At 50.9% G+C, this 22,737-nt stretch overlaps 9 protein-coding genes across 9 annotated transcripts in view; 2 read left to right on the top strand and 7 right to left on the bottom strand.

The window, feature by feature from the left end:
- Positions 1 to 11: 11 nt before the first annotated feature.
- On the bottom strand, positions 12 to 989 carry P153DRAFT_317149 (ribosomal protein S7e; the record flags this gene model as incomplete). The annotated part of the gene is made up of 4 exons (XM_033665014.1): positions 12 to 520; positions 570 to 652; positions 779 to 856; positions 909 to 989. The coding sequence occupies 4 exons, from the start codon at positions 987 to 989 to the stop codon at positions 154 to 156; spliced, it is 609 nt and encodes a 202-aa protein (XP_033523190.1). The 3' UTR covers positions 12 to 153.
- Positions 990 to 2,342: 1,353 nt separating this feature from the next.
- On the bottom strand, positions 2,343 to 3,882 carry P153DRAFT_341045 (glycerate kinase; the record flags this gene model as incomplete). Its single annotated transcript, XM_033665905.1, has 2 exons — positions 2,343 to 3,070; positions 3,120 to 3,882. 2 exons carry the CDS (start codon positions 3,880 to 3,882, stop codon positions 2,463 to 2,465), a joined length of 1,371 nt encoding a protein of 456 aa, XP_033523189.1. The 3' UTR covers positions 2,343 to 2,462.
- Positions 3,883 to 5,063: 1,181 nt separating this feature from the next.
- Positions 5,064 to 7,007, top strand: P153DRAFT_431672 (MFS multidrug transporter-like protein; the record flags this gene model as incomplete). Its single annotated transcript, XM_033672921.1, has 4 exons — positions 5,064 to 5,282; positions 5,333 to 5,722; positions 5,803 to 6,366; positions 6,416 to 7,007. 4 exons carry the CDS (start codon positions 5,064 to 5,066, stop codon positions 6,932 to 6,934), a joined length of 1,692 nt encoding a protein of 563 aa, XP_033523188.1. The 3' UTR covers positions 6,935 to 7,007.
- A 311-nt stretch (positions 7,008 to 7,318) lies between these two features.
- On the bottom strand, positions 7,319 to 9,619 carry P153DRAFT_403682 (uncharacterized protein; the record flags this gene model as incomplete). Its single annotated transcript, XM_033671985.1, has 1 exon — positions 7,319 to 9,619. One exon carries the CDS (start codon positions 9,617 to 9,619, stop codon positions 7,319 to 7,321), a length of 2,301 nt encoding a protein of 766 aa, XP_033523187.1.
- A 525-nt stretch (positions 9,620 to 10,144) lies between these two features.
- Positions 10,145 to 12,366, bottom strand: P153DRAFT_317140 (FAD/NAD(P)-binding domain-containing protein). The gene is made up of 2 exons (XM_033665013.1): positions 11,915 to 12,366; positions 10,145 to 11,860 (listed from the first exon to the last, which is right to left on the bottom strand). Exons 1-2 carry the CDS (start codon positions 12,313 to 12,315, stop codon positions 10,324 to 10,326), a joined length of 1,938 nt encoding a protein of 645 aa, XP_033523186.1. The 5' UTR covers positions 12,316 to 12,366; the 3' UTR covers positions 10,145 to 10,323.
- A 1,391-nt stretch (positions 12,367 to 13,757) lies between these two features.
- Positions 13,758 to 14,510, bottom strand: P153DRAFT_385999 (uncharacterized protein; the record flags this gene model as incomplete). The annotated part of the gene is made up of 1 exon (XM_033670481.1): positions 13,758 to 14,510. The coding sequence occupies one exon, from the start codon at positions 14,508 to 14,510 to the stop codon at positions 13,758 to 13,760; it is 753 nt and encodes a 250-aa protein (XP_033523185.1).
- A 3,472-nt stretch (positions 14,511 to 17,982) lies between these two features.
- On the top strand, positions 17,983 to 18,570 carry P153DRAFT_357309 (uncharacterized protein; the record flags this gene model as incomplete). Its single annotated transcript, XM_033666720.1, has 1 exon — positions 17,983 to 18,570. One exon carries the CDS (start codon positions 17,983 to 17,985, stop codon positions 18,568 to 18,570), a length of 588 nt encoding a protein of 195 aa, XP_033523184.1.
- Positions 18,571 to 19,474: 904 nt separating this feature from the next.
- Positions 19,475 to 21,056, bottom strand: P153DRAFT_25907 (uncharacterized protein). Its single transcript, XM_033662810.1, has 2 exons — positions 20,772 to 21,056; positions 19,475 to 20,680 (listed from the first exon to the last, which is right to left on the bottom strand). Exons 1-2 carry the CDS (start codon positions 20,842 to 20,844, stop codon positions 19,578 to 19,580), a joined length of 1,176 nt encoding a protein of 391 aa, XP_033523183.1. The 5' UTR covers positions 20,845 to 21,056; the 3' UTR covers positions 19,475 to 19,577.
- Positions 21,057 to 22,402: 1,346 nt separating this feature from the next.
- P153DRAFT_423281 (uncharacterized protein) overlaps positions 22,403 to 22,737 on the bottom strand; it is a gene marked incomplete at its 3' end in the record, with an annotated part of 1,328 nt that continues 993 nt past the window's right edge. Inside the window, exon 3 of the mRNA XM_033672417.1 lies at positions 22,403 to 22,609. Coding sequence (XP_033523182.1) covers positions 22,403 to 22,609 — 207 coding nt within the window. The remainder of the gene's footprint in view (positions 22,610 to 22,737) is intronic.

The raw sequence follows: 22,737 nt of genomic DNA, 5'->3' as shown, positions 1-22,737 counted from the left end.
AAGGGACGGCCATCACAGAAAAATGTCAATTGCGGGTATCTTGGGGTGCCCAACGCGGGCTCATATCATCTCATTCCATTTTTGATGCCGAGTACACATGATGCATTTCCTGAGCCGAACTCCTGAACCATATATAACCCAACCAAAAGCCGTCTAGTATTCGGCAGCAGCGCTCTGGGGGAATTCGAAGTTGACGCCCTTGCCAGTGAGGCGCTTGTAGACCTCAGAGTAGGTGTCGAGCCTGTAGTCAACACCACCGCGCTCCTTCTCGTCGAGGACGACCTTGAGGATCTTGCTGCCGTCCTCGCGGGTGCGGAGACGCTTGCCGACGATCTCGACGGGGTAGACGAGGTCGGACAGGATGGCGTCGTGGACAGCGGTGAGGGTTCGCGACTGAGGACGCTTCTGGGTCTGCGAAGTACGGGACCTGTTGGAGCGCTTGGGGCGGGGCAGAATGCGGCGGGAAGCAACGATCAAGACGTGGCGGTCAGAGAACTTCTTCTCGAGCTCACGGGTGAGACTGGGATTGATTAGCATACCGCTTGTGCTTGATTGGAACTTGTGCATACCGCTGCTGGGCCTTGTGCCAGCCCTGGAGAAGGGGCACAGGGACGAAGATGACAATCGCCTTGCGGCCGTGGCCAACCTCGATCTAAGAATCCTGGTGTCAGCATGCTGAAGCTGCCCAGTGCCCACCGCCTCTTCGTTTCAACGTATGTGTGTTCGCGTGCAACCGAGCGCATCGTCGAGGGTGTCGGGCGAGGAGTGCCTATCTTACCTCGCGGGCAGAGACGAACTGCAGGGGGCGCAGAGAGCTCTTCAGGTCGGGGACATTGTTCTCGAGGTCAGTCAACGCCTGCGCAGTGTTAGTTGTGCTCGAATCGCTCGCTGGACGTGGTGAGACTTACGTTGGCGATGCTGGTCTCGATCTCGGAGGGGTTCTGCCTCGAGGGGCTGTTGGGCGCGATCTTGTTCAGCGAGTTGGACATGTTGGCGGCTGGAGTCGAGCTTGTCGGCGGTCCTGGGTCCTGAGTTGTCGGCTTGTCGTTGAGATTCCAACGAGCTCGAATTTTGAAAGTTCGCTTCTCGAGCTAAGCGAGCGTGCGCTAGCCTGAACACGACTCTAGCGCGAGCGCACGTCCTCCGTTTGTAGAAGGCACGGCGCGACACATCCAACACCACCAAACTGCCGTGACCACAATGTCATCACACATAAAGGTTGTAGCCAGACACATGATGGTCGTGCAGCGATAATCTCACTCGAGCACAATAAGGTTTCATCGACCTCGATCGCTTCACTTCCAGTCGGTCCGTCTCGTGGTGATACTTTGGGGTGAGTTGTCATTGGGGCTTGTGAGAGGCCTCTTTTTCCAGTGTCTTGCCCTGTTCCTTCCCAATCCTACCTTAACCAGCTACCAGTGCTCTCACAGTCTTCTTGGAATACCAGCTATTGTCACAAACATTGACACCATGAGTTCACGCGTCTTTCATTAGCTATTCCACTTGTCCAAGACAAACTTTGTTGTCAAACTATCAAGCATCTCGAAGCATACCTCGAAGATGCTCAAGTCTGCAAAGCAACTTCGTCCCAGATTAACATAGATATTCGCATCCACACCCGGCAATTGCCAGAAATGGTCCATCAAGTCACCAGCCTCTCGGCTAAGTATAGGAGCCGGCGTCGACGCGCTCATTACCCATCATGCATAGCTCAACACGATGCTCCCCAGTCCAGACATTGCCAAGGCCATTCAAGAATTCCACGAGACAGAGTCCACTTTCGGGTTGATGTTTACAAGCTCAGCAACGTAACAGCAAACAAAAGAAAGTGGGCGGAGAGGTATTGGGAAGTGCAAAGAAATGAGAGTGTGCGAGATGAAAGAGAAAGAATAGCTAGAGAAGACGACCGCGAAATTGGGAACTCATCTGCCAGTTGCTGATATCAAGCAATGTGATCTCGAGACTGATAGGTGGTGAGGATGGATGGAAGACCTCCAGGCTCTCGCATCTCCAATCTCGACGCACTGACACCAAAAGGGTTGTGTTGAGACCAGAGGGTGCGGAGGTGTGGGGTGCAGGTTGGCAGGAAAGACGGTAGAGAGGACGTACTGGTCGGGATGGAGGGTTGAACGGTTGGTTTGCATAAAGAAGATTACATCCCTAATCGTACAACAAAGCATGAACATTAGTACCAAATGTGGTACGGTCAGTATTGCATAAATGAGCTTTCGGTATGGATTTAAGTTTAGATTAGTACTTGTTTCGATTATCTCGTGTCTTTCCTTCTGTAAAAATAACAACACCAACTTGCAATTGTTCACATTTCCTTGCGACGTGTTGGTCTTCGAAATTATGATTAAGATTAAAACTAACTGCTGAACCCCAGGGACGCTAGATAATAGCAAGAACGTCAAGTACGTAGTTTCCCAAGATATCAAAAGTCCAGACCAAGTCGATGCACACTAAAAGTGTCTCCTCCCAAGGGCCAGCCCAACCATTATCATTCGTAGCATATTTTCGGCGCCATCCATGACCAGAGTTTCTGTCTGCAAGATCGCCTCATCGAGCGTCAGTGGCTCTTTGAGGATACTTGTAAACGCTTGGATGCCTGAACCAAGCACACGCTCCGCGCCCTCACCGATACTTCCTGCCAAAGCCACTACTGCTGCTCCGGACTGCTTCGCTCGACGAGCGACTTCGGTCGTCATCTTCCCTTCGGTTGACTGGGAATCAAGACTCCCTTCCGCAGTAATGACGAAATCCCAGCGCTGGTTAAGAACATGGTCCAATCCGAAATACTCATTGATGGCGTCTGCGCGGGCGCGCAGTGTGGTACCAAGCATCATCAGTCCCGTGCCCAATCCTCCGCTCGCTCCGCTGCCTGGGGCACGCGATATATCTTTTCCTAGTGTTATCTCTGCGATGTGCGCCAGTCGCTCCAAGGCAGATGCCAGCAGGTCGACTTGTTCAGGTGTGGCACCTTTCTGAGGACCGTAAACACGCGCTACACCTTTGGGACCGCAAATGACGTTCTTAATGTTGCAAACCGCTTCAATTTGGACTTGTTCACCTGTTGTATAGTTAGGATTGAGCTTGAGAGGAGCGCTGGAGTGACTTACCACCATCTTTTCGAAGGCGTGGATGTATGCTCTCCCAACAAACCTGGTCGAGATGTGTCAGGGATCGACCGCCAGCTGCCCGTGGTAGTTCCTTTCCATTCGCATCCAAGAGACGAACGCCAAGTGCTTGGAGCATCCCTGCGCCTCCATCAGAGGTCCCTGAGTCCCCGCATCCGATTATGATCTTAGTACATCCCGCGTCGAGTGCTTTCCTCATGAGTTGCCCCACTCCATACGTGGTGGTCACTGTCGGATCCCGACAGTCCTTTGGAACAAGACGGAGGCCTGCAGCTGCAGCCATGTCCAAAACCGCTGTTTTCCTGTCCTCGCCGACAAAGCCTAGATGTGACTCGACTGGTAAGCCGATAGGACCGGTAACTGTGCACTCCGCAACCTCCCCACCCTGGACTGCTACTAGGGCTCGAGCAAAGCCTTCTCCACCATCGTGAAGAGGAAGCTTCTGCACGATGACGGCTTTGCGATCTAGAACTTTTCGTACACCAGTTTCGATTGCACTCGCAATCTGCTCTGGTCCGAGGCTCTCTTTGAATCCTGAGGGTGCGATCAAAATCCTGAGTGGGTTCTCGTCAAGAAGACTCTGGAGCTCGGTGGTCGGTGTTTGGCGTGCTGGTGAAGCCGAATGAACAAGCTCGTCCACCTTCACCTGTGGGAGACCGGACGTCTTCAGTGTAATGCGTCTCTGAGGCCTAGGGCGTACGGCTGGAGCGGACGGAAGAGACACGGGTGTACAAAACTCAGGCATGGCGGTTGGAAGTATTGTGAGCATTGTCGGGGCGGTTGGTCCAGAGCATGTTGAAGCGTGCGGAATTAAAGCATAGGTAAGGTCAAACTGGGTGTATTGACTTGAAGACGAATGACTAATAAGACGAGATAGTTTGCTAAGTGTTTGATGCTCCCAAAACCCGAGCACGCGACTTAGTTGTACCTATTGGCAGAGCGCTGAACGTAGATCATCCAAGCATCAAGGCACGTTGCATAGTTTGCAACACAGCCTTGCAATAGCGGTAATGTATTGAAAAATAGCAACCCCGTTCCACAGAGGTTGTCGGATCTCTCGGCCAACTACAAGTATCAGTTGTCTCGAAGTTGCTCTCACTACCCAGTAACCTCGTTACTTTCTGTCGTTGGATACTGCCATGTACATCATTGTTCTCAAGTACCTGGAATCTCAAACAACCCCAACAACCAAGTTCGGAATAGTATAGATACCATACCATGCAGCACCCGTTGGCATAGCCAGAGATTACGACTACTCTAAAACAGCCTTGAACCAAAACTTGAGCTTCCCGATTTGTCTATAAACAAGCTATCTTTCGTATTCTGGTAAGATTTGGTTCACTTTGATGGTTGGCGGTCCCTGCATATTCCAAGTCTCTTGACCCATTGAGGATCTGCCAACCAAAACAGTTAAGTGTTTTCACAAGCCTTCTAGCGAATCTCAGTTCAATTTTGTGAACACGCAGACTCGGCTGTGAATTGGACTCAGCCCGGGCGGTGACATCTATCTTGGAGGCTGCTACATATCTCTTCTCGACAATACCATTCTCCAAGTAGCGCCAGTTCTTCTACTTTTGGCTACGTAGACAAGACATGATGACTGGCATGACCCAACATCACCTATTTCTATCCTTGTATTCGAACCACACTATTTTAGTTCACCACATCATAACTACCTAACCGCAAAACGCTGGAAAGCGTGTTTGCATCTTAACCTCCTACGAACAGCCCCGGGATCAGTGTGGATAGCCTCTGTTGATGCATTGCCCTAGGAAGACACTGCCACGATATCCGCACAGTAGCTGTACTAGGAAAGGTCATTGGAGTAAGTCATATCTGGAACTACAGCACCTACTGTTGCTGTAGAGCACTCACTTCATCAAGCCGTCGACGTTAGCTTATATTTGTTTGTCCATCACTTTCGCTATGCATCTCCGGGAGAAGTTATCTAGAAACGGCCACATCAACGATGAGCCACACTCGACTGGCTCCCTCGAGCTACCAAAACTTTCTTCCGAAGACGAAACGAACAAGCCGCTTGTGAGCCCCGAACGTGTCTTTAAGACACGGATAAACGAAGGCACAGTATACGAATCCGGCTACCACGCGATGTGGAAGGCCCCGACTACAGAACAAGAAATCATTGTTAGTAGCTAATTGAGCATCTGTTTCATAATTGCTGACGCATTGTGCAGATCACATGGGACGGCCCGCACGACCCTACGAATCCATTGAACTGGTCTCCAAAGCGAAAATGGGTCGTTACTATCCTCGTGTCGATGTTTACATTCATCTCCCCATTCTCATCGACGATGATTGCGCCAGTACTGCCGGTGATTTCACATGACTTTGGTATTCCAGAGGGCTTTGAGCAACAGCTTGTTATGACAATCTTCCTGCTAGGATATGCTCAGGGTCCGTTCGTGCTGGGACCGCTGTCTGAGATCTATGGCCGGGTGACTGTATTGCAGTATGCCAACCTCATCTACCTTGTCTTCAACACCGCCTGTGGCTTTGCACAATCAAAACAGCAGATGCTCGCGTTCCGCTTCTTGGCCGGGGTTGGGGGCGCGGCACCTCAAGCAGTACGTGGCCTTTTTCCTTTTTCATTATAATCCCGTGCTATTATGATGTTGTTGGACAAGATTCGCTAACCAAAGTTTAGCTGTGCAATGGTGTTCTAGCCGACACATGGCGTAAAGAAGAGCGCGGCAAGGGTCAAGCGATCTACGGCATGCTGACCTGGATCAGCCCTTGCGTTGCTCCCATCTGCGCTGCTCACATCTCTCAAGGCGCCCACTGGCGTTGGATCTTCTGGTCGACATCTATTTTCACTGTCTTTGTTCAAGTCACCGCCTTCTTCCTCCTCAACGAGACATTTGCGCCGGCGATTCTGGCCAAGAAAGCATCAGCTATCCGAAAAGCACTAACAGGCGTTCGTGAAGGTGTGGTTGTACGCACAGAATACGAGACCGGGGACCGCTTTAGTAAGATCTTGCGGAAGAGACTGATCATGCCGTTTATCATGATGTGTACTCACCCGGCTACGCAGGCGCCATCCATTTACCGCGCGTATCTGTATGGCGTACTATATCTCATGCTGTCGACTTTCCCACTCGTATTTGAGGAGGTGTACGGCATGGCCATCGGTCCCGCGTCGCTAAACTACCTCTCCTTATGTCTAGGTCTCATGCTTGGTCTGCAGATCTCGCATCCTCTCATGGACGGCGTAAGTATCATGTCGAATATCTATCGATCCTTATTCTAATACATCACAGCTCTACGCCCGCCTTAAAGTGCAATACAACCTCGAAGAAGGCCTTCCCGAATTCCGCGTTCCACCCATGCTCATCGCTGGGCTCTTGTGCCCCATCGGTCTGTTCATCTACGGCTGGACGGCACACTATGGCGTACATTGGATAGTTCCCAACATTGGTTGTGTGATCGTCGCCATTGGCATGATCATTGGCTTCCAGTGCTCACAAGCGTACACAACAGACACATACGAAGCGCAATATGCTGCATCTGCTGCATCTGTCGGAGCGTTCATGCGCACCATGTGTGGATTCGGTTTCCCGCTCTTTGCTCCCCAGATGTATGAGAAGTTGGGTTTGGGATGGGGCAACAGTCTACTTGCGTGTTTGACGCTGGGGCTGGCGCTTGTGAGCCCTGTGTTGCTTTGGTTCTATGGCCCGAAGTTGAGAGCGATGAGTACGAGGGGAATACAGACAAAACCTTCGGTAGAGCAAGCGATACAAGAAGGGAAGTTTCAGCCGGGAGCACGGCCATGGGTATGACCGAGTTGACACTTGGTGCCTTCCATTCGTCTCTAAAGGCTTTTACTGTAGTCATTATTCAAAGTATACCGCGCTTTTTACGAACCATGATTAGGTGACGAGAAGGGAGCTGGGAGATTCCCGGTGACTTCTGTAACCTTCGTCTCAAGTTTCATAGTGTGACTTACAAGCTTCAAATGCTTATCGTTTCTCCACTTTACCACAGCCACGGCACAGCCTGGAGACACTCGATCATAATCCAGGCAACAAAAGAGAAGAACAAAGTACACCGAAGTCATCCAAATGCATTGAAAAAGGGTATCAAGGAACCAAAAACAAAATATGTAGTAGGCAAACACTCCCCTACACCCTCGAATGCCTCCGCCCTCCTCATCCCCTATCCATCTATACCTCTGCCGCCTGGAACCCCTTAATCTTCTTCAGCGCCGTGCCAATATTTTCAACCAACAAGTTGACGTTGTATTTCACCTCGCCCGCGCTCTTGTTCTGCAACATTTCCTCAACCTGCTCAAGCAGCATCTCCACGCTCGTCAAAAAGCCTTTTATATCCGAGCTGAAGTTGCGAAGCGCCGCAAGGTTCGCAATCTCCTCGTTCAGTCTCTTGATATCCTCCAGATCAATGTCAGCATTCTTGCTCATCTCCTTCATGGCCGGCTCCAAGTCTGCAAGCTTTGCCCTCAACTTCTCGAGCTCTTTCTTGTCGGCTGCAGCGGCTGCAGCCGCCGCAGCGTCCGGAACTTGCTGCGGAGCGTCATCAGGCTCGGAATACTGGCCAGTGAGTTGCTCCACGATCGAACCATACTCGTCGAAAAGCGTACTTTCATCAGTTTGCGAAAGCACTCGATCCATATAGACAATTGCGGCTTTGATTCGCGTGTCTGAGGTTCTGACGGTAGATTTGAGTTTGTTGATCTCCCCGTCTTTTGCGTCCAAAGCCTCATTCTTGGCCAATCGTTGCTGGTCCCCGTACTCTCTCCATTGCCTTGCTTCCTCGGCGGCCTTCTGCAGGTCTGAGTCGAGATCTCCGTCTCGAGCCCTTTGCTCTTGCTTCGATTTGCTGAGATCTTGCATCAGAGCGACACGTTCGGTTTCCCAATTACGCTTGTGGTCGTTGAATGCCCGATCAGCATTCTGTTGGAATGCTTGGATGGTCTGTGTTTTCTCCAACTCGAGTTTTGAGACTTCTTGGGTCTGGAAGGCTACAGTGGCCTTTAGCTCGACAATACCTTGAGCCATTGTGGTATTGTTGGCCTCAAGGCCCAAGATCTCCTTGTTCTTGCCGTCCACCATCTTCGCATGTGCCGAATTCATGTCCTCGAACGTCTTCTCAGCCTTTGCCATGAGGTCCTTGTAGTGTTCTTCCTTCTCTGCAGCAACCTGGTCTTTCTCCGCGATAGTCCTTCGTAGTCCGTAGACTGTCTGTTTTGCTTGCTTCAACTCGTTGCGAAGTCGTTCGTGTTCGTCAGAAGTACTGTTCGAGTCGTTGAGAGTGGTGCTCTGCTGCTCTCGTAGTCGCCATTCTAGCTCCTTCTTCTGTTCCCTGGCTTCCCCAAGCTGCGTTGTAAGCTGCGCGTTGGCCTCGGACAAAGCAGCTGACGTATCAATCGGACATTCGTGTTCGGCAATCGCAGCCTTGAGTGACGCAAGCTGATCGCGAAGACTGGTGACTACATCCTGCAAATGGTTCTCGTCACGAGATCTGGACTGAAGCTCAAGATGTTCTATCCTTAGCTCGCGTTCCTTGGATTTCTTGTCAAGCTCATCAATCTCTTTGTCTTTGGCCATGGCCGCGATGTAGTATGCGCTGCCGTCCCGCGCCAACGCAAGGTCACTTTCGAGCTTCGTAATCTTCTCCGTGTGCTCTGAAATTAGTTTCTCGAGGTGTTCGCGCTTCTCCTGCTCCCTCAGAGAATCGCACTGCTCTTGGTCTTTTCGAGTTTTCTCCTTAGTGTCGAGCAGTGTGGCCAACGTTTTGTTGTCCTTGACTCCAGTGATTGCATCAGGATCGCATCCAACAAGTCGTTGGATCGCAGTACACGCATAGCCGAGCTGTCGCTGTAGTTCGGTTTTCTCTAGTCGTTCTCTCTGCAAGGCTTGTGCCACTTCTTTCTTCTCCAGCTCTGCCGTGGCTGCCCTTTTGTCGGCATCTTGTCGTCCTTCGATATGACCACGCCACTTGGGTGAATCCTCGTTCACACTAGTCAGTGGATTCGCATGAATACCATGCCTGTGCAATAGAGTGCACAGAAGTCCGATGAGAGACACGATAGAGGCGAGAAACGAGAGATGAATCCGATCCAGACCAGAAAACGAAGTCAGGAGAACAGTTGGTGCGTCAATGACATCTTCCGACTCTACAAAAACGGGTGTTGGTGAAACAAAGCTGTCAGATGTCACCGATAGAGTAGGATGCCATTCTAAAGTTTCTGTGATGAAGCTTGTGATCGTATCGGTAAGACTCTCTGTGGTCGTCGTCGTAGATACTGATGTCGAAGTGACCGGAGCGTGGGTAGTGGTTGCCGTCACAGTGATTACAACAGGCGTATGAACATGCTGCGACACAGTCTTGGTCGTGTATTTGAAGGTAGACGACGGGTTTACCAGCGCTGGAAGGCCGACAAACGCTCCCGCTGCAGCAAGTGCTACGAAGAGATCGTGAGCGACGAGCTCTTGCGCAAGATCCATCTCGCCTTGTAAAATGGCGTTCAGTCGAAATGATCCGTGGACAGCTTGGAGCCTTTCGAGTGGTTACTGTTATGTTGTCGACGAGGTTGTGAGTGTGTTGGTTGCTAGCGGACAAAGGTGATACCTGTCTGGAGTACATGCGACTTTGAACAATAGCACGAAGGATATTGAGCAAGTACTCGTTCAATGGTCTAGTTTCTGTCCAATGGGCAAGGTGAAAGAGAGTCAAGGACAAAGGTGTAAACGCAACTCGCGTCCGTGCGTACGTAGAGCGTTTGCGCTTTGTCTTGCACTTTTGTGGACAATAGCTTTATGTCTTGACTTGACAATACAATACATGTTGCCCACGGCCGGATTTATGTGTAAGAGGAAGACTGTGTATGGCGATCCGGGTTGTCATACCACGAAGTATAGAAAGATACGTAGGGATATGAGCTCCACTACATCCACTATAGAAAAACGAGAAGTTGCACGATACGTTTGAGAAGCAGTAAATTCAAAGACAACAAGCAAATTTTCTAACCTACCCTATCTCGAACAAATGCTCTGCCATCGACCAACTCCTTTTTTTGCAATCTGAGAAGATAGTCAAGCTCTACCTGGTACTTAGCCTGAAGATCAGGGTACTGCTGAATAAGGAGTCCTGCCTTGCTCTCTCCAATATGCTGAGTGATGCATATATCGTCGGTAATGAGGTGCTCACCCTATTTGGCCACTTCAGCGACCTGGGCACCATTAAGGGCGAGCCCTTCACTCTTTTGCGGAAAATGCTTGACATCCAGGCCAGCCAGATTACCCGAACTCCTCCAATCCGTAAGAGTCTTGATAAAGGCTATACTGCCAGCAGCATATTGGGCATTGCGAGCCGCAGCAAGAGTAGGTTTTCCTTCGTAGTTATAGTACCCGGGGGTACATTCCTTCAAGAACTCACCACGAGTAGCAGTGCCCTGAACGATGATATTGGTCCAGTCTTCTTCGGCTTCTTGCGTCGGCTCAATAGTTCTTATATCCCGCTTCTTGCATTCCGAAATGACGTATGCAAAGTGTTTTGCCTGTTCGCCAGTAATGTGCATGACATTGGGCGTCAGAACAGCTTGGGTGAGTTGTACCCAGAAGCAGTTAGGAAATTGCCGACTTGACCATCCGTGTAGCGTCGAGGCGCCTTCCTTCCACTTCTCGGTAACACTGAGGCCGTTGCGACCGTAGATTTCCATACCAGACTTGTGCGACCACTCATTCGCGACCTCGAATCCAGTGGCGTAGACCAGACAATCGATCTCGTACTCCTTGCCGTTAGCGACGACGCCCTTCTCTGTGATGCGATCCACGCCCTGCCCTCGTGTATCGACAAGCTTTACATTCTCTCGATTGAACGTTTGCAGGTATTGATCGTGGAAGCATGGTCGCTTGCAGAACTGTCGGTACCAGGGCTTAAGCGCATCGGCAGTGTCCTTGTCTGTGACGATTTCATCTGTCCGTGCTCGAACCTGTTCCATCTTCTTGAAGTCTGCTAGCTGAAGCTCGGCGGCGGTATCGACGGGATTGCTAGAGTCGACATTGAAGAGTGTGCGATAAATGGAAGTCCAGCCATCAGCAACCATGTCTTCTTTTTCATTGCGTCCATTGAGGACGCTGTCGAAGTTATCCATACGCTTCTGCTGCCAACCTTTCTTCAGCGATTTAGCCCACTCATAGTCTGTAGGTCCATTCGCGCGGACGTCGATAGAGGATGGTGTGCGCTGGAACACGTAGAGCTGTTTGGCCCATTTGCCAAGGTGAGGAACAATCTGAACCGCTGTTGCACCTGTGCCGATGATGCCAACACGCTTGTCCTTCAGCTTCTCCAGATTGCCAGTTGGGTCACCACCGGTGTAATCATAGTCCCATCGCGAAGAATGAAAGGAATGGCCCTTGAAGTCTTGAATGCCCTCCAACCCTGGAAACTGAGGTCGATGAAGAGGCCCGGCGGCTGGAATGATGAAGCGAGACTTGATCTTGTCCCCTCGTTCGGTATGCGTAGTCCACATACCTTCTTCTTCATTCCAACGCATCTCCTTGCATTCGGTCTGGAACAACGCGCGAGTGTAAAGATCAAATTTCTCTCCAATCCTACGTGCATGACTTATTAGTTCTTTTGCGTGAGCATACTTTTCCGTAGGCATGTAACCCACTTCCTCCAACAGAGGCATGTAGATGTACGACTCTATATCACAACCAGCTCCTGGAAATCTGCACCAATACCTATTATTCCGGTTAGCGCATATTCTTGAATTAGCTTGGTGGACTTGAACATACCATGTTCCACCAAAGTCCCCTGCCTTCTCTATGATCTTGAAGTTGTTGATTCCAGCCTCGATCAGCCTGACAGCCACCACTTGGGCTCCATACCCGCCACCGATGATAACAACCTCGACCTCCTCCACGATAGGTTCACGCTGAATGGGTTCCTTGACCCATGGATCTTTGAGAAAGTGAGACAAGGGTCCGTCAAGAGGGATGTACTGCTCCACGCCTTGGTCCCGGGCTAGACGTTTGTCACGCTCCGCAATATACTTTTCTTGGAGTTTTGCAGGGTCGAACGGAAGGGCTTGCTCTTGGGCCACTTCCTCAGTCTTGATGTCAACTGGTGCCTTTGGAGCGTTTGGAATAAGGATTTCTGCTACAGGAGCTGGCGGGATGGGTGATGCGGTGGCCATAATGATGGATTGAGGTAAAATGGTTTGATTAGAGAACCGATGTATTCAGGGCCAATATATACCCGGTTCAGTCCACAGAGAAAGAACTCATGACCGCGGCAATTCAAACTGTTCGAACCTGGGGTGATACAGTGTAGAATGTGGGGTAGTTCTAGGCGGCTTTCCAACCGACCGTCGACTACGACAAGACGAGTCGCGGGGTACCAATAGTCTCGGGCCGTTTCGAAAGAAAGAAAACCATGAGTTGCGGATGCTGCATTAAATCCATGAGAAATTCTGCGACATATGACGAGACTTAGGCGGCGTGCGAACATGTTCACAACATACCCTGCGTCCTTTGAAGTGTTTATGTGATATGGACTTGTCGAGCCTCTCTCTAAGGTACAATACCCCTCTGACAGGTATTCTCGTACGTGAACCATCAATTTAGTTGTGTCGTTAAGGTAAGTAGTACAATTACTCGGAAGAGGTGCACAGCAAATGCCGATGGCGACACACAACAAGGACAGACAAAACTGTGAAGAACATCGTCCTGATTCTCGCTGTTGCCGGTGGTCTTCAACAGAGAGCATAGTTCCTAGTCTTCCAAACACGACGATGAAAACGTGCGTAGTCTCTGAGAAGGTATGTGCGACTGGGAGCAACGCGCGCCTGCCCATCCATTTTCTTGACGTCGTGGAAAGCATAGCCAGGGAAACAACCAAAGCTGTGAAATAACCCAGTACTCAGAAGCCGTGGAATCGATAAAATTAATGAGGCGATTATATCGAATTTGAAATTGAGATTAGCGGTGATATGTAAGATGGTCATCGCCGTCTCATCTCACCATCCGTCCCCTGTATGGCGCTGATCCGAAAGCTGGAGGTCGATCAACGCCATTCAGAATTCTTCCCTTACGTTACATCGCCGGCCCTGTCTTGCGCAATGGTTGCATAAATGGCGGCGGATTCCTCGACACGAAGCTAATGACTCCAGCAACGCCTTGACTTTTCAGCAACACGAGGTTCCGAACGGGTGGTTGTGCTTGGGCCACGAGCTGACATCTTCATCTCCGCAACCGCCGGGGTTGCGTCCAGGGGTCACATGCTCCAGACACACCGATTGCAATTCCAGAAGGCGGATCCTATCTCTTGGTGGAGACTTGAAATTGTGAATCTGACAATTCGAAATTGCCAATCGCTTTATCTGCTTTACGTATCAGTAGGATTAGACGAGGTACAGATGCATGCATGCACAAATTGTCACATAAGCAAGATGGAAGCAGTATTCAGATCGTTTCGTGAATGCGTCTATTCAAGGGGTATGTAAAGAAGGCGCGTACAAAAATGTACCAAGAAGTGAAGAAGCGAAGAAATCCAGCGCACGCAATGCGTTTCTCCAAGCCAATGTCTCAATGAAGTCCCTATCCCTAACACCGCCATCTCCTAACCATGTTTGTTCGTCTAAGCAAGATCGCAAGCCCAGATACCATCGAACAGAGCACATCCGATCTTGCTGTAGCTGGCTGAGGTGAGGATCTCAGCATGGCCAGTCTGGCCCTCGTAGCTCCAGCCAACGGATTGGGTGGTGCAGACACCGTCGAGTCCAGCAAGGGTAGGAATCTCGCAAAGCCAGCCGCCGACGAACACATGCTCGAAGTCGTCAGCATTTCCGGGGGCGAGGACCTGGCCGTAAGATCCGGGGTTGAGCTTGTGCACCATGGTGCCGGCGCTGGAGACAACGCAGTCCTTTGCGTTGGCCTCGAGCTTGGAATCCTGGGCAAGGGCACTCAGACCCATCTTTGAGCGCCAGGTGTCGACAACGGCCATGTAGCCGGTGCCGGTAGCGGCGGGAGCAGCTGACGAAGTGGGAGCAGCAGAGGTGACGGGAGCAAGAGTGGTGGGGGCAGCAGAGGTAGTAGGCGCCTGGGTATAAACTGGGGCGGCAGACGTGGCAGGCTGGGTGTAGACTGGGGTGGCCGTCGCAGGCTTGCGAGTGCGAGTGCGGCGTGTGCGGGTGTATGTTGGATGCTCGTAGACAACAGTGGTGTATGCAGCAGGGGCCTCGTAGACGGCGGCAGCAGTTGGTGCGCTGTATCCCTCGGTGACATATACGGTCTGGAGCTGAGTCTCGACAACGACGTGGACGACCTCAGCCGGGGCGGCGAAGACGCTGGCCGCAAGGGCAGCAACGGAGAGAGCGAAAGCGGTACGCATTTTGATAGATTTCTTGTAGAGTTCAAGTTGGTCTGTGGAGAGAATGTGGAGAGAGGCTAGTTTTTGCGACTGAAGATTGTTGGAATGAACGATTGAGCCGAAGGGCGGTAGAGAGTGTAATTGTCAAAGAGTGACTGTTGTAGAGAGCGTGTAAACCTGGAAGTCGCAGACCTGAAGTTCGAAGGAAAGCAGACAAGAGGAGAGTCGTCTACCTTTATACACTAGAAGCTGCACCACCTACCATGCAGGAACGAGATGAAAGTGAGCGCATGGCTGCCGCCACGGTCCCACTATCCGATCTGTGCCTGTGGCCCTGTGCTCATCTTTAGCACGGCTTGGGCGAACTTTCCATCAGGACCAAGAGCCTTGGTAGCCTGACCGAATCCTTTCATTTCCTTTTTATGCGGGTTAACGTCCATCCGTGCTTTGTCCAGGCCGTTATGCAGCACACAATGCAACTCGCTGACAATGTTGTTTGTTTGATGTAAACGTGTGTATTTAGATGAAGGTTCTGTTCTGCTCTGCCATGCAAGCATTTTCGGAACGCGACAATTTGGTCCCATTGACAAATGTCAAGGCGGGGGATGGATGCCGAGGATCTTGCTCTTGCGCATCGCGCAGGGGTAATTGCAGCTGAGCTCCCTATTCGGTACGATCTAGCCCCAAGGTCGTAAGCATCTTCGAGCCCCCGCTTTGAGTCTTGCCACCATTGGCTCGAAACACGTTCCCCTGCGTGCAGATTAAACTATGTTTCATAATTTTCTGGTTCAGAGTGTTTTATATTAAGCCAATCATCACGAAAAGTGTTTGGATCCAACAAGATCGATAGGCCAGATCTCTCGTATCATAGACCAGCTGATCATTACGCATCTGACAAACCTACTGCCCATCCTCCTTGAGACCTGACCACCTGGGTCGATTGATGGGCTGGAATACGGGTCGCGACCGGAGAGGATTTCCCTTGGCAAGGTTTTTGAGTTGTGCACTTGGCCGATTTTCGCAATGAGCGGTAAATGGCTGCTTCCGGTTTCATGGCGGACAGCGGCAGTGGACATGGGGTTGTCTGTCTGTCTGTGCGGAAATATCGGGGAAAGGTCGAGACTCACAGGGCTGCCTTTGATGAGCACCCGCAAGGAATTCGAATCTGGGGGGAGGCTTGCCAAAACGGCGAAGCGGATGATTTGGTTGTTTCATTTGACGGGAAATTCAACGGGTTTTTGCCGCGAGTGACATATCCAAGTCAGTGTGTCTGATCGAGAGGTTGACGCAAAACCCAAAGTCATTGCAGCGCGCGGCTATTGAGCCATCGTGTCGCCAGAAGTTTGGGTATGAGCGACTGCCACGTGTAGCACAGCGTCAACCAGACTTTTCTTCCGAATACGAATTTGTACGAACAAACAGCCCACAAGTGTGGGAGGACTGACAGACCCCCAATATACGTCATTTCCCGACGCATGGGCTTCGATGTGTTAATGAGCGGTGATATCGTGGGGATTAGCCAGGGCCGTCAGTGTCATTCCAGCTGGCTACTCGCTGTCACACAAATTTGTTTCTCTCAACATCATCTCAGTGGAGATGAAACACCGGTGTGCCGCCGTGCCTCAAGATGCGAGCTGGAATCAAAGACAAGCAGACGTCGCGTCGTGCAGCATAGCGTCGCGCGTTCCTACAGCAGACACAGCGCAGACAAGTGTCTTGGCCTAAATTTCGTGGAGGATCTGTAGTGTCCCAACATTCCCATTCTACAGGCTGTGGCAACTCTTCCAAATCCCGAGCCACTACATTACACATCTTTCAGCCCAGCCATCACAGAATTTGGTTGAACGTAACGATGAATGACTGCCGATAAGATTCTTATCGATTAGATAGGCTCCCGCTGTTCTAGGTGCATTTCGGCACTGCTAACCATGCGGGTTGATGTATGTGGAGGTGCTCCGATCTGCATGCAAACAGGCTCCGCAAGCCGAAGCCACATCCGCAGCGTTCCTCTACACCAATCTCAACCAGGTCCCGGGGCAGTCTCGTTGGGTAAGGCAGGAAAGAGATGGAAAGTCGACGGCATTCCGGATATGGCAGCCAAACAAGCTGGGGCATTTAACAACACCGAAGCCACGTCACCATGGATGAACAGCAGGTCGTTCACCGGTTTTAACGTGTTCAGAGAAAATCCGACAGCGAACGAGATCCATCATCCCTGTGAAATCAACCAGCATCATGCGGGATGATCGGTCGGTCTGGCAGCGACAAGCACGATAGTGTCGTTGAGATGATGACATGAAAGAGTTGCCGAGCAAGGGTTCACAGGCAGAGATCCTATACGCGGGCATCGACAGAAACATGCCGTTTGGTAAACTCAATGGCTGATGCTGATAGGGTCTAGGGCCGCTATCAAGGATTTGCTCCAGGGCCACGCCGTTCCGATCAACGAGTCTCAAGAACACCCAAAAGTCTCGGCTACATCTCAAGAATGCAGTGTCGCGGCGGTTTTCAGCCACCCTTGAGTTATGAATTCTTCTAGAAATATGCCTTTCAACCGACCCTTGCAACGAGCAGACGGTACCTGCAGTCGAAACCGACTTGCGAAGACACCATAGGTGACGAAGGGATGATCCCCACGTGTACGAACCGGGAACAGAGTTTTGATCCCCGGTGAGGAGCGCAGCATCAGAACCTTCTGATTGACCAGCGACATACCCATCACATCATGCTGCATTTTGTCCAGGCCACGGCGACTCTAACGCAACGGCTCTTTCGCTTCACTTCCGCGTGGCTAGCCTAATAGACAGTCTATGTTTTCTCTTTCCTGAGTGTCCTCTAACAAAGCATCTGTACCTTACCAAGACGCCGGATGTGGTATTATTTCCTTCTACTACGCCCGCTTTTGATCTAGCTTTGCGAATTCCTCCCCTCAACACCTCCACATGCCCACAGGGTTTTCCTTCGTCTGACTCAGCCATGTGTCGTCATAATTCCAAGGCAGCGAATCCTCTCCTGCCACAGAGCCTTACGTCCTTTGGGTTTCAAAGTCTTGCAGCGTCTAGATCCGGGTACTCTCCTCCCTCATCTCCGACGGCTGAGCGGTAACGCCCCAAACGAAAAGGCTGACCAACCAAAGTCCAAAGCTTGCATTTTTTTCAAGTGCCTAAGAACAGCGCACCACGATAACGTGCTGCATCTGCCGCCAGACAAGGAAACTTTTTCTGTCCGTCGAGAATGTGTAAAATTACGTCTCAACATGTTTCGAAGTGCGAGCATGCAGGCTGCAGACCGCCATTGTTTTTGTTGGCCATGGACTACATAAGTAACACCAAGATGCCTCTCATCAAGTCAAGAACAACCTTCTCACCCTACTTTCCTTTACCCAAAGCTTACCGTGCTCTCATTCCTTTGAGCCTTGCTTGACGCAACATCCATCTATTCATTCCTTCCAATACAACCAAAGTCAATCCTTCAACCCCCCACTACCCCCACCATGCTTTCCAAACTCATCCTCCTCACCATAACCCTGCAAGCCGGTCTCGCAGCAGCTTTCGGTAACGCAATCGTTACCAACCGCTGCCCCTACGACGTCTGGGTCTGGAGCGTCGACCAAGCCCAATTCTCGGCCCCCATCTACGTCCCCGCGCGCTCAAAGTACTCCGAACCCGTGCGCAGCACCTGCAACGGCTGCGGCACGTCGATCAAGATCAGCAAGACAGACCAACTCCTCGGCGGAGCGCAAACTCAGTTCGAATACAGCATTTCAGCTGGCCAGATGTGGTACGACATCTCCTTTGTCGACTGCGCCAGTGGCCAGAGTGCAGACAGCTGCCCAGGACACGACATGGGACTCTCAATGGATTCGTCCGACTCCAGGTGCGGCAAGGCTGATTGCGCTGGTGGAAGCTACTGCCCCACGCAGTCGTACTATGTCGACTACCCCACGCAGAAGTTGGGCATGGCAGATCCGGTCTTCACCTGCCCCGGCGCTGGTACGGGAATGGATCTCCACATGACAGTCTGCAGCGATGAGGCATCGCTCAAGAGGAGCATTGCAGGACGCCTTCTCGTCGACGAGTAAGGCTCAACGTGTCTCTCAAGTATGGCAACCCCTTCTTCTGCCATGCTTGCTCGATGTCCGGTGGTTGGATACCACCTCGACGTCTTCCTTCTTTATCTTCTCCTCTAGGCCGGCTACCTACTGGGACATTAGGCTTCTTGTCTTCGTGTGTACATATTACACTCACCTTCTTGTCTGTCGCTTCTGGACCCACCTTCTCTTGACAGCTCTTACATTCGCTTATACCCCGTTGGACATGATCATGAGTAACGAATAGACAATAACGAATTCCAATCTCAATATACCAAAGCTTGTTTTGCTGTGACTTCGTCTATGATTGTCTTCTTCTATCCCAAACAACTGTTACTGCACCGTGCCTGACTCGACCGACCTTGGCCATACACAGTACGAATGTCGTCGCATGAAAGATCGTTCGTCTAGACGATGTGCGCACAGAAGCTAACAGCAATGAACGAGCACAACGCTATCGACGGCGGTCGCAACGACGATCAGAATAGCACGATGCGCCGTGAGATTGAGCCAAGCGACAGTAGATCATCCGACTTCTCTCATCTCGTTCTTTGATTTACCCACTTAACCGTAGATCGTCGTCGCTCAAACTAGTCATGCCTCTTTTGGTACATCTCCACTTGTCAAGTGGTTGATCCCGTCCTCAGTCCATTTCGAAAGATCGCTGAAATGCTCCGGGAGAGTGCTGCAGGTGTCGTTCCGGTAGGCTTTCTCCGGCGCGCCGATCCTGCGCATAAACGCGCGGCACTCTGGAAGCCTAGGGAGAGTAAAGGGGCCTGACCAGCTACACATGAGATCTCCTTCAAATGGTCGAACCGTGTTGCTTTGCTAGTACATTCTTTGTCGGTTGGGCATGAAGACCAATTCTTTTCCTAATCTTGTGGCATATAGGCTACCGCTCGTGCAGTTCCGAGGGCGTTCAAGCCTGAGTCGTACCAACCATCGCTGTTCTTATGCATCACCCCACTTGCTAGGAAACAACGTTCTCGCGAACAGTTTCAGTAAATCGACAAGATAATTGCTGCGGTCATAGCAACATAACCAAGAACGCCATTGAAGCTATTCGATCCTCTCGCATTCGATGTTGTACTCGCAGGTCTCTGGTCCAAGCTCGTCACTCTGCCAGACGTACTCGTAGTGATTGTTGCAGACCCAGAAGCAGAAGCAGGCGTCGTAGCTCGCCCGCCAACAAAAGTAGTCGTGAGATTGCCCATGAACAGGACCGTCGACCCGTCCTTGGTAGCAATCGATATCGGTATATCTCCCACTGTGACCGGGTGATCTGGAGCAAGCGTTTGGCCGGCAAATACGTATTCCGTCGTGCCGTCGATGACTGTGGTTGAGATGTGGATGGGAGCCGTGGTTGTGATGGACTCGGCAGATTTGGTGGATTCGATAGACTTGATAGACTCAGTGGACTCGACAAACTCGATAGACGTAGTAGACCCAGCTGCCTGGACATCTGGTACGGTTTGCGTGGACAGGGTGGTGGTTGTGTCGTCTGCTACAAGGACCGTGAAGCCAGATGAATCGGTTTGCAACTCGATTACGGCGTTTTCGATCACCACTGGGGTGCCAACGGGGAGCACGGAGGATCCTGCTGCGTACTGGACGTCCACGACTACGGAGGGCATCAAGAAGCCGCCGCCGACAGTCACGGTTGCGGTACTTGTAACAGGAACAGGACGTAAGGTGACTCCATTATGGGTAATTGGGGGCGGCAGAGCTACGTCTATGATATACCCACTCGACGCTTCTGTTTCCTGCGGCTCAAGATTCTGTTGCCTCGGAGCAGTGGGTGCCGCTCCTACCTCTGTTTCCCAGCCAGTGGCCGAGATCTCAAGATGTACGGTTGGCAATATGGATGAGAAGAATCCCTCCAGTATAGTTTCGACAGCTGGGGCCGCTGGAGTGGGTTCAGAGGCCAGTCTATCTGCCCTGGAGGTACTGGATGCAGAATCGAATGCGGTTTCGCTGGCTTCAAGGTGCGGCCTCCAATTCCAGTCCCCGTCCGCCCACGTACTCCATGGCGCGGGATCAATGCTTTCGGTTTCTACTGCCTGGGCTTCTGAGGAAACGGTTGTGGTTAGATTGAGCAGCCCTGTGGTGGCGTTTGAAATCAGCGCTCTTTCTAATAGCAATACGAGGGCGCGGTCCACAATGGAATAAAGTGCGCACAAATACTGACTTACGGTCTTGTTGACTTGTCATGGCTGAAATGCCTCTTCCGAACATTACGGCCCGGCATAATTGTGAGAACAGCATTGTGGATGGTGAGGGACAGTGGTGAGCGCGATGCTTCAGAGTTGGAAAGACGAGGGACGGAATGTCGACATTGAGGCATGAACAGGATGCAATTTTATTAAACCATCCTGGTATCAAGAAGCTTGGTATATTGTTACCGTAGTGTTCTACTCGATAGGCTTACCCCTAGCACGGTTTGGGCTGCGGCGCAGCAACTGAGCCGTTGTTAATTCAACGTCCTGTTGTGAGATTGGTTGGCTCAGCCCTTGCTAGTGGTAAATCCAATGAACAGAACTCTTCGGTAGGGTGAAAGAGGCCGAAAAAGGGATGAAGCGCACGGTCTACGGTCCGTTCCCAAAGCACGTCAGTACTGTATATTCTACTGTTTTGTCAGAGAAAGCGTTGTAGACCTGTTCATCGCGCAAATCAGCACATTATAAAGGCAATCACTGTGCTCTCCCGTTCACAAATAAGCTGTTACGATTTTCCGGCGACCAGCCAAGCCAGCCAATTTCGCTACGCATTGGGATCCGCGAGAAATACGACTCCCGAAGGAACAATACCCCTGCGAAGCCGTTTTCCCCACGAGAACATTTCTGCGAACACGCCGTATGCAGAAGAAAGCGCCCGCGTGCTCTCGTACTCGGAACTTGTGCTTCAATTAGGGGCGTTTTAGGCGTCAATGTTACGTTTGTGTCGGTATATATAAATCTGACTGTTCTATACATCTTCCCATCTTCCTCTCATTTTATTCTGGATGTGCGGAAGGAACACGGAGGCAATAGGAGTGATGCAGAACAAATGATATTCTCCACATTTCCTCATGCTCAACAACATGAATAGAAAACTTTCATGTACATACTTCAAATAGAGAGTCGTCTGAGAGTATTGTTAGTCTTACTAGATCGTATCCAACGCAATCTTGCAAGCGAAACAGAACTACACGGTTATATCTCTATACGCCAAACCAAACTTCGATCAATGGCTGCCTGGGCTTTCGAACACGCGTCCGCATTGGTACATTCAGCAGCCAGTCATCAAGAGACGGTTGATCGGCTCCCTGTCACCTTTACTGTGTATTCTCACTAATCTTTACTGTGTGTAAAGGGGCTGGGTATTAGCTTCTACACTGAGTTACTATACTAAACTCTTACTGTGTTGCGCCTATCTACTTGTACAATAAGCACGAATACGCTATAAACCCAAAATAATATCTCCATACAAGACAGGCAGTCTTTCATATCCCCAGTCAAGCATGTATATCTGGCATGAAGAAAGAGAGATACCAAGAGACAATGAGCAAGAGAGTAAACAGTATCAGACAATCCATTGAATCGTCAACAAGACGTATAATCTCAACTACCACAACAGAAAAAAAGTCTCATGATGGCCATCCCAAACACATACAAAACATACTCATTACCATACACATACAAACCACACTCCCACCCCTCCTCCTTCTCCACTACCTCTTTATCCCCATCCCATCCGCAGCCCATACCAAACCAACACCCCAACGCCACGCCAAAAGCAACCCAACCCAACCCAACATCACCATCCCCTCTCCCTTACCCCTCCACTACCCCAACCACACCCACCAAAACAGCACCGTAACCGCCGCAAAAAACCCCAACCAAACCCTCCACCCCACGCCCGTCTTCTGCGCCATCCTCAACATACGATTCATCGTGCCCTTTAGTTTATTCCTCGAGTTCTCAAACTGATCGTTCATTTTCTCCGCGAGGCTGGTCGAGTCGCGGATTTCGTCGCCGATGAGATGTGTCAACTACGTTGTTCGCGGTGGATTAGTTACGTATACGAACGGGGTGAGAAGAAGAAGAAGAAGAAGAAGAAGAAGAAGAAGAAGAAGAAGAAGAAGAAGAAGAAGAAGAAGAAGAAGAAGAAGAAGAAGAA

This window comes from Dothidotthia symphoricarpi, assembly GCF_010015815.1.
Source record: "Dothidotthia symphoricarpi CBS 119687 unplaced genomic scaffold P153scaffold_11, whole genome shotgun sequence".
NCBI lineage: Eukaryota > Fungi > Ascomycota > Dothideomycetes > Pleosporales > Dothidotthiaceae > Dothidotthia > Dothidotthia symphoricarpi.
The sequence above is the reverse complement of the archived record's forward strand: the minus strand, read 5'-3'. Positions and strand labels throughout refer to the sequence as shown.